Genomic DNA, 8,794 nt, shown 5'->3' with positions numbered 1-8,794 from the left:
TGGATCATATTAAATTTTCCCAATCACCTGTGAAGTTAGTATTGCTATCTCCATTTTCTGGATGGAGAAACTGAGGCAGAGAATGACTGAGAAGCTTAACCTTAACCACACAACTATGAAGTGGTGGAAAGAGGATTTGAATCCGTGCCACCCACTCCACACAGAGCCCATGCCCTCAATACCAGTTTCAGTTAGGAGAGTAGGGATCATGGTGGATGAGAAGGCGTGTGCCCCGTCTAACCGGAGCGACCATTGCTCAGTCCCAGTTGACCAAAACCCTGTAGGAATGTGGCTCTGTTGTGGCCAGATTGTCTGATTTTCAATGAGAAATGGGACTTCTGGATTTAATGGGAACTTTCCAGATTTTTGAAAGGCCATTCTGGCCCAAACTGGTACTTTCACAATCCCACATGACCTCTAGGCTCATCTCAAAGGTCTTGACGTTGGAGCCTTCCCAAGGGCTGACCCAGATCGTGGGGAAGCCACCCCAGAAAGGGCTCCCGGGAAGAACGCCCCTGAGAACAGCATCGCTGAAGCCACTCGTGGGACAACAGTGATGGGCCAGTGCGGGGTCATTCATTCACTTGATATCTATCAAGCACTGACTGTATGAGGCTTCATGCACAGGACAGACCCAGTCCCTGCCTGCTGTGGGCTCAGAGCTCAGGCGGGTTTTATATTTTGTCTCTTTGGGTTGCAGGGAACTGAGAGCCGCTGAGGCTAATTTGTGGGGCCACAGAGTAGCTCACGAGAGCATGAGGGAAGACCAAATGCTGGCAGGGACTCTGCCACACCAGCCTCCTCACTGTCCCTTCCACTTACCAGGCATATCCTGCCTCAGGGTCTTTGCATGGACTGCCCCTTCTACTTGGAATGTCTTTCTCCCCTTGGTACCATCTCATCTTTCAGGCTTCTCTCGAAACATCACCCCATTCTATTGTCTTTGAAGCACATAGAACTATCTGGAATTCTTGTGTATTGACTGTCTCCCCCCACATGAGACTGTGAGTTGGATGAGCAGCAGGGACCGTGTCTATCTCATTTACAGGGCTTGGCACATAGTAGATGCTCAGTTAATGCTTGTTAAATGATTGCTAAAGGTGTATCACTTAGGGCAGAGGTTAATTTGCCTTTGCACAATCACAAGTGGTTTAAACGCCACCAAAGTTCAGTTCTGAGCATGAGCAGGCTGCAGAGGCCTCTACAGTGTGGGCTGGGCAGCCTTGTAGGTAGTGGGAAGGAGAGGACCCACCGCTGTCATTTAATTGGCTGCCTGCTTCCCCTCAAATCCCATTGACCAGAATGTGGTCACATGATTCCACTCAACTGCAAGGGAGGCTGGGAAATGTAGTCTCTACCTAGCTCTGAAGTCTGGACAGAGAGGGAGAGAGGATTGTGGGGGGACTCGTCAGCTAGTGTCTGCTGTGGGTGTGTTAGGCAAATCTGGGCAAAAAGATGGAAGAGCTGCCTGAACGGAGCATGGGGAAGGGACGGGTAGTCAGAGGGAGGAAAACAGCCTGGAAGGCCCAGGGTCACCGGAGCTCAGAGACCCAGGGCTTTGGTGCAGTTAGGTAGCTCTCCTGGAGGTCGTGGTGGCCTTGGCAAGAGCCAGGCCCTGTGCTGGGGGTGGGGGACTAGGGACTGAGGCTTGCCCATGCGGTGTGGGCTAACAGGTCCCTGTGCCCCTCAGGACATGGAGTTGGCCGAACGCCTCAACGCCAGCCTGGCCTTCTTCCTCAGTGACCTCTTGTCCCTGGCTGATCGGGGATTTGTCTTCAGCCTGGTCCGGGCCCACTATAAGCAGGTAGTGGTGGGCACAGCAGATGTGGTGGATGACGTGGTGGGGCCGTGGCCACTGTGGGCAGAACACTGTTGGCATCTCCATGTCCCTCTCTCACAGGTGGCCACACGGCTCCAGTCAGCCCCCAACCCGGCAACACTCCTGACCCTGCGCATGGAGTTCACCCGGATCCTGTGCAGCCATGAACACTACGTGACCCTCAACCTCCCCTGCTGCCCCCTGTCACCCCCGGCCTCGCCCTCCCCCTCCGTATCCTCCACCACCTCCCAGGTGCGCTGGCCGCCCTTCTCCTCCTCTCCTTGCCTCTGACCTCTCACCTGCACCCCACCTTCTATAGTTCCCCATCTCTGTTCCCTTCATGGTGGGCCACTGCCCAGGTGAACTGACTCCTTACATCTGACATTTCACCTCTGACCCACTGTTCTCAGCATTTTCCCAGGAGTACCAGCTTCTGGTCTTTTGCCCCTGTATCCTAACTCCCACACCCATTCCATCTGCTGTTTCTCAGTCCTCTGACTTTTGACCCCCATACCATGTCACCTCACAGATGAGTTAACTCCAGCCCCTCATCTGTTGCCTTTAACCCCATACCTACTGTCACCTGCAGATGAGTTAACGTCAACCTCTCATCTCTTGCTCTAGACACCATGACTTAAGTTGCCTCCCAGATGGCTTTAATGGTGACCTCTCACCTCTGACCCTTGACCACTGGCATCCTGCCAACCCTGATTTCTCCCCCTACCCTCTGCAGAGCTCCACCTTCTCCAGCCAGGCCCCAGACCCCAAGGTGACCAGCATGTTTGAGCTGAGTGGGCCATTCCGGCAGCAGCACTTCCTGGCTGGGCTCCTGCTGTCGGAGCTGGCACTGGCCCTTGAACCTGAAACTGAAGGGTAAGCACGGGTCCTATCTGGCCCCCGGGTAGGTGGGACAGTCCAAAAGCCACATCTACTCCATCCTGAGCACCCCCACTACCCCACAGGGCATCCCTGCTGCACAAGAAGGCCATCAGTGCAGTGCACAGCCTGCTCTGTGGCCACGACACTGACCCCCGCTATGCTGAGCCCACCGTGAAGGCCCGTGTGGCCGAGCTGTACCTGCCGCTGCTGTCACTTGCACGGGACACACTGCCACGGCTGCATGACTTTGCTGGTCAGCGGGCCAGGGGAGGATGGGAGGTCACATGATCCAGGGGCTTGATCACACAGGCACAGGATGGAAAAGGTGGGAAGTCGCAGGGGTCAGAGCATGGGCATTGGGATGAGCAGAGAAGGTTCAAGTCCTGCCATGGGGCCAGAGTCAAGCCATAACCTCTCCGAGCCTCAGGCTTCTTGCCTGTAAAATGGGGACAGTAGCAACACCAACTCCTTCATAGGGTTGTGTGAAAATTTGGGGAGCTGTCGTACTGACACATTGTCAGCCCATAATAAATGGGAGATGTTATTATAACATTCATTATCTTCTAAGAAGAAAATGTGAGGAGGGGAACGTGGGGGACATCTGGGTGAGAAGATGGTTGGAGCCCTCCATTCGTTCATTCACTCATTCATTTGACAAACATCAGCACTGTTGAGGGACAGTATAGGACAGTGGTTAGAAGCATAGACTTGGGATTTGTGGGTTGATTCCTTTCATTGCTTTTGGGAAATTCTCAGCTGTTATCTCTTGAATTTTTTTCTGCTTCGTTTTCTTTCTTCTCTACTGGGACTCCAATTACACGTATGTTAGACCTTTTGATCACATCACACATTTGTTATGCTCTGTCCTATTGTTTCCATTCTTTTTGTTCTCTGAGCTTCAGTTGGGAAATTTTTTGTCCACCTGTCTTTGAGTTCACTAACTCTGTCATCCGCCGTATCCAGTCTTCTGTTGATCAAATCCACTGTGTTCTTAATTTCATATATTTTGCAGTTGTAAATTGTTCATTTGATTTTTTTTTCTTTTTATATCCCAATTCTCTTTTGAAATTCTCCATCTTTTGGCCCATTTTTACCCATCTTTTCCTCTCATTTTCATTTTAAAATCCTTGTTTTCTGACTTCAGCATTTGGTCATCTATGTGTCTGTGTCCATTTTTCTCTTTTTCTTTCTTATCCATCACATTTTCCTGCCTCATCAAATCTTGTAATTTTTTATTGTATTTTGGACATTGTATATAAAAGAATCACACTGTTAAAGCAGTGTCATCTCTGCCTAGTGAGTTCCCCTTTCCCTTTCTCAGACAGATTGGATAAAGGGCTGATCACCTCAGTACAGTCAGGAATTGAGCTAGGCTAGTCTGGGCTGGGCTGGAGCTTTAGTTAGACTCAGTTTACCTTTTGTTTTAAGAGTCTTTAGAGTAAGATCTGTTATATATCTGTTGGCATCTCCTCCCTCTGGTGAGACTTGGAGGAGGGGTGGCATGGGGATTATTTTTTTGAGATCATAGATGTGGAACCAGACTGCCAAGGTTAAAATCCTAGCTCTACCATCTACCAGCTGTGTGAACCTAGGCAAGTAACTTAACCTCTCTGTACCTCAGTTTCCTCATCCATAAAGTGAGAATAAGCAGAGTACTTACCTCATAGGGTTGTTTTGATGATTTGGAATTAATTTTTTTTTTCCTTTTTGTCTTTTTTACTGACCAATAACGGGATCGCAACCCTCGGTGTCGCGCCCGTACCGGGGACCAGCAACGGGATCGCAACCCTCGGTGTTGCGCCCGCACCGCACTCAGCCAGTGAGCGGGAACCGGTCTCCACATGGGATCCGAACCCTCGGCGGGTGGGCCGCTGCGCTCCCAAGCTGCACACTCTCCAGTGCGCCACCGGGCCGGCCCTGGAATTAATTTTTTTTAATTTAATTTTCTAATTTTTGACAGCTGGCCATGGAGTTAATATTTTTAAAGTATTTAGAACAGCACCTGGCACATAGGAGATGCTACACAAGTGCTAATTGATGCTATAATAGTAGCAGCAGTATTATTATTGTTGTCGTTGTCATTGTCACCATCTATACTATTACAACTCTTGTGGACCAGGTCGTGAACTGTGCTGAGCATACAACAGTGGCCAGAGCAGATATAGCCCAGGCCTTTGTGGAGCTTATAAGCAGTTGTACAATTAATGTATCTAATATAAAATAAGTAAGTTCTGAGAATAGATAACCAGAGACCCCAACCTGGTCTGGGGGTGGTGTCAGGAATGACTTCTGAAATTTGAGACAGAGGGACGGCACTTACCAAGGCTCCCTTCTCCTTTCCCCCTGCCCCTCCCTGCAGAGGGCCCAGGTCAGAGGTCAAGACTGGCCTCACTGCTCGACTCAGACACAGAAAGCGAGGGGGACATTGGAGGTACCATCAACCCCTCAGTGGCCATGGCCATCGCTGGTGGCCCCCTGGCCCCTGGTTCCCGGGCCAGCATCTCCCAGGGGCCACCAACAGTGAGTATGAGGCTTGTCCCCATAGACACCATCCAACTTGGGGCAAAAAATTGTGTCATGAGACACAAATTTGCCAGTATTCATCTTGGGTGGAGGACATGAAAATTGACCCTATCCCCTCTGTGGCCCAGGCTGCTCGCTCAGGTTGTCTGCTCTCTGCTGAGTCAAGTCGGACCTTGCTGGCCTGTGTGCTGTGGGTACTGAAAAATGCAGAGCCAGCCCTTCTGCAGCGCTGGGCTACCGACCTATCCCTCCCACAGCTGGGACGGCTCTTGGACTTGCTGTGCCTCTGCCTGGCTGCTTTTGAATATAAGGTTCGAAAGGGTGGGCAGGGGGCTGTGGTGGAGGAGGCAGGCCCTGGAGTGCTATGGGTGGGTGTAAAGGGCTGGACTGTCTGTGCACAGGATGCTCTGGGGCTGGGGATAAAGGGGTGGACTGTCTTTGTGCTAAGCCCAGGAGTAAAGTGAGAAATACCCGCATGAATAGAATTTGTAAGATGCTAAGAGTTTGGAGGAAAAGGGTGAGCTGTGTCTTCCAGCACAGAGTCCTGGGGGTGAGAAAGGGCCTGAAAAAAGAGAGACCGGGCTAGCCCAGGTCCCACAACAAAGAGCAGAGTCCACCTTGAACCCCAGTTCTCTGCCCTCCCAGGGGAAAAAGGCCTTTGAGCGCATCAACAGCCTCACATTCAAGAAGTCACTGGATATGAAGGCACGGTTAGAGGAAGCCATCTTGGGCACCATCGGTGCTCGCCAAGACATGGTGCGACGGAGTCGTGGTGAGAGGGCAAGACACCCCTGTCCTGTGTCCAAGGGACCCAATGTGTCATCGCTGTACATGGGCATCTGTGTTCCCTGGCTGTCCTTACCTGTCATTCGGGTCTAACTGTGTGTCCACTCTGCAAGCTTCTGCTTCACCACGTGTCCTTGTGTTTTTTACACATCCGTGAACATGCGTCTGCACATCTCAGAGAGGAGCCCATTTGGGAACCCAGAGAACGTACGCTGGCGGAAGAGCATCACACACTGGAAACCCACCTCAGACCGCATGGACAAGTGGGTGTGGGCAGGAAGGAGTGGGCTGGGTGCAGACCGGGTGCCTGAGAGCCGCGCCCCATGGGCCACTAAGGGAGGGAGAGAACTCAGCCATGGTGTGGGATCTTGGCCCAAATGGTCTCCGAGACCACCCCTTCCCTCCAGGACCAAGGACGAAATGGAACATGAAGCCTTGGTGGATGGAAACCTGGCAACCGAGGCGAGCCTGGTGGTTCTGGACACTCTGGAGATCATCGTGCAGGTAGGGCTTGATCCAGTATCTGCTCTGACCTCTGAGCCCACCACAGTGCCCTGGTGATCCCTGACCCTAAAATCCCTCTCCTTCCCGGCCCCCGTAGCCACCCAAGCCTCTGACACTTGGATTTCTGGCCTCCTCCCCACAGACGGTGATGCTGTCAGAGGCCCGGGAGAGCGTCCTGGGCGCGGTGCTGAAGGTGGTGCTGTACAGTCTGGGCAGTGCCCAGAGTGCCCTTTTCTTACAGCATGGCCTGGCCACCCAGCGGGCCCTGGTGTCCAAGGTGAGCACTCCTTGACAAGCATGGTCTGTAGAGTAGTGATAGCAGTCCACTCACTGAGCACCAGCTGTGTGCTCAGCAACTCCGTGAAGCAGAGACTCTGCAATTTACAGAAGAGGGAACTGGGGATCAGAGTGGCCAAGTCACTGGCCCAGGGACACAGAGCACAGGCTTAGACCCAGGGGTGACTCCAGAGTCTGCTGTCATTGACCAAAGAAGGCAGCACAGAGGTCTCTGGCCAAGGCCCCATCTAGGACCTTCTGAGCCAGAATGGGGAGGGGCTGAACGGGGTCTGTCTTGGCCTGGGGAGCAGTTCCCGGAGCTGCTGTTTGAGGAGGACACGGAGCTGTGTGCCGACCTCTGCCTGAGGCTCCTGCGACACTGCGGCAGCCGCATCAGCACCATCCGCGTGCACGCCAGCGCCTCGCTCTACCTCCTCATGCGCCAGAACTTCGAGATTGGCCACGTAAGTGTGGCTCGGTCAGGGTGGCCGGCTGGGGGTCATGGTGCAGTGGAGGGAGGGAAGGAGGGAGGAGTGGTCCCTGAATGTCACAGGCAGGAAGAGGGGTCAGAGGCAATGGCCAAAGAGGTGGCAGGTGGAGCAGACCCTGGTATGAGGGTCTGGGGTCTGAGGCTTCTGATCCACTGTCCCTCTTCTGGCCCCACAGAACTTTGCCCGCGTGAAGATGCAAGTGACCATGTCACTTTCGTCCCTGGTGGGGACGACGCAGAACTTTAGTGAAGAGCACCTGCGACGGTCCCTTAAGACCATCCTCACCTATGCCGAGGAGGACGTGGGGCTGAGGGACAGCACCTTCGCCGAGCAGGTGACCCTGAGGGCTCCCTCCCCACCCTCGGCAACCTGGGTCTTTGTCATCCCCTTCTTGACCCCTGACCCCCCACCTCAGTCCTTCACGTCCTGACGCCCTCATTGGCCCCTGGACATCCCCCGGCTCCAGGTCCAAGACCTTATGTTCAACCTGCACATGATCCTGACTGACACGGTAAAGATGAAGGAGCACCAGGAGGACCCCGAGATGCTCATCGACCTCATGTACAGGTGAGCAGGGCCGGGTGGGACCCTCAGCCACGCCTGCTCAGTGACAGGTGAGTGGAGAGTAGGGGGCGAGAGGGACAGAGGAGTTGGGTGTATGAGGAGCGGGGGAGGGACAGGTGAGCAGATACATGAAGCTGCCAGGTAAGCAGATAGGTGAAGGGGACAAGTGGGCAGACAGGTGAGGGGGACAGGTGAACAGACAGGTGAGGGGGACAGGTGAACAGACAGGTGAGGGGAACAGGTGGGCAGACATGAGAGGGCACAAGTAAGGTGAGGACAGGTGAAGGAGCAGACACAGGGTGCCATGTGAACATATAGATGAGGATGACAGATGACAACAAGGACCAGGTAGGGGCACAAGTGAGGTGCTAATGGGTGAGGGGGACAGATCAGGGAAACAGCAATTTGGAGGAGAGATGGGTCACAGGTGACAAAGAGGGAGGGAGGGGTATAGGGGAGGGAGAGGTGGGGAGACAGGTGGGACGGTGCACGAGGAAGGGGAACGATGCGTCCAGGTGATTGAAGGTTCTGCAGAGAGAGTAAACTCATGAGCAGAGGAACAAGTGACAGAATGACTGGGGGAGTGGGTAACGAAGGGACAGACAGGCAACAGTCATTGAATAGAGGAAGAGGGGATGACGGACAGGTGAGTGGGCAGACAGGGAAAGGGTTGGACACGCAGGGGAGTGGGTGAGGGGGCGCACAGGTGAGGAGACAGGTGCGTGGGGTCCAGGTGAGAGGAGGGACTGGTCAGTGGGGCAGAGGTGGGGTAACAGGCAGGGGATGGACAAGCGAGAGGCAGGTAGGGAGGGCCAGGTGTGTCCCCATTGTCATGTCCCCCTCACCTGGATGCCAGGATTGCCCGGGGCTACCAGGGCTCCCCCGACCTGCGGCTGACGTGGCTGCAGAACATGGCAGGGAAGCACGCGGAGCTGGGCAACCACGCCGAGGC

General features: G+C 53.9%; 1 protein-coding gene across 2 annotated transcripts in view; it reads left to right on the top strand.

Annotated features, from left to right (window-relative positions):
* The window catches only part of DOCK6 (dedicator of cytokinesis 6), a 37,669-nt gene that overhangs the window by 19,247 nt on the left and 9,628 nt on the right, over positions 1-8,794 (top strand). Inside the window, exons 25-38 of one of the 2 annotated variants that reach the window (XM_008573792.1) lie at positions 1,691-1,804; positions 1,901-2,071; positions 2,553-2,692; positions 2,782-2,951; positions 5,058-5,218; positions 5,350-5,532; positions 5,867-5,993; positions 6,186-6,270; positions 6,415-6,511; positions 6,654-6,788; positions 7,099-7,251; positions 7,454-7,612; positions 7,745-7,845; positions 8,699-8,792. In XM_008573792.1, the coding sequence (XP_008572014.1) occupies positions 1,691-1,804; positions 1,901-2,071; positions 2,553-2,692; positions 2,782-2,951; positions 5,058-5,218; positions 5,350-5,532; positions 5,867-5,993; positions 6,186-6,270; positions 6,415-6,511; positions 6,654-6,788; positions 7,099-7,251; positions 7,454-7,612; positions 7,745-7,845; positions 8,699-8,792 (1,890 nt within the window). The remainder of the gene's footprint in view (positions 1-1,690; positions 1,805-1,900; positions 2,072-2,552; positions 2,693-2,781; positions 2,952-5,057; positions 5,219-5,349; positions 5,533-5,866; positions 5,994-6,185; positions 6,271-6,414; positions 6,512-6,653; positions 6,789-7,098; positions 7,252-7,453; positions 7,613-7,744; positions 7,846-8,698; positions 8,793-8,794) is intronic. The other variant, XM_008573791.1, reaches the window with a different exon arrangement.

Source organism: Galeopterus variegatus, unplaced genomic scaffold, assembly GCF_000696425.1.
Source record: "Galeopterus variegatus unplaced genomic scaffold, G_variegatus-3.0.2 Scaffold964, whole genome shotgun sequence".
NCBI classification, from domain to species: domain Eukaryota; kingdom Metazoa; phylum Chordata; class Mammalia; order Dermoptera; family Cynocephalidae; genus Galeopterus; species Galeopterus variegatus.
Note: the sequence above shows the minus strand (reverse complement) of the source record. Positions and strands in the feature narration are given on the sequence as shown.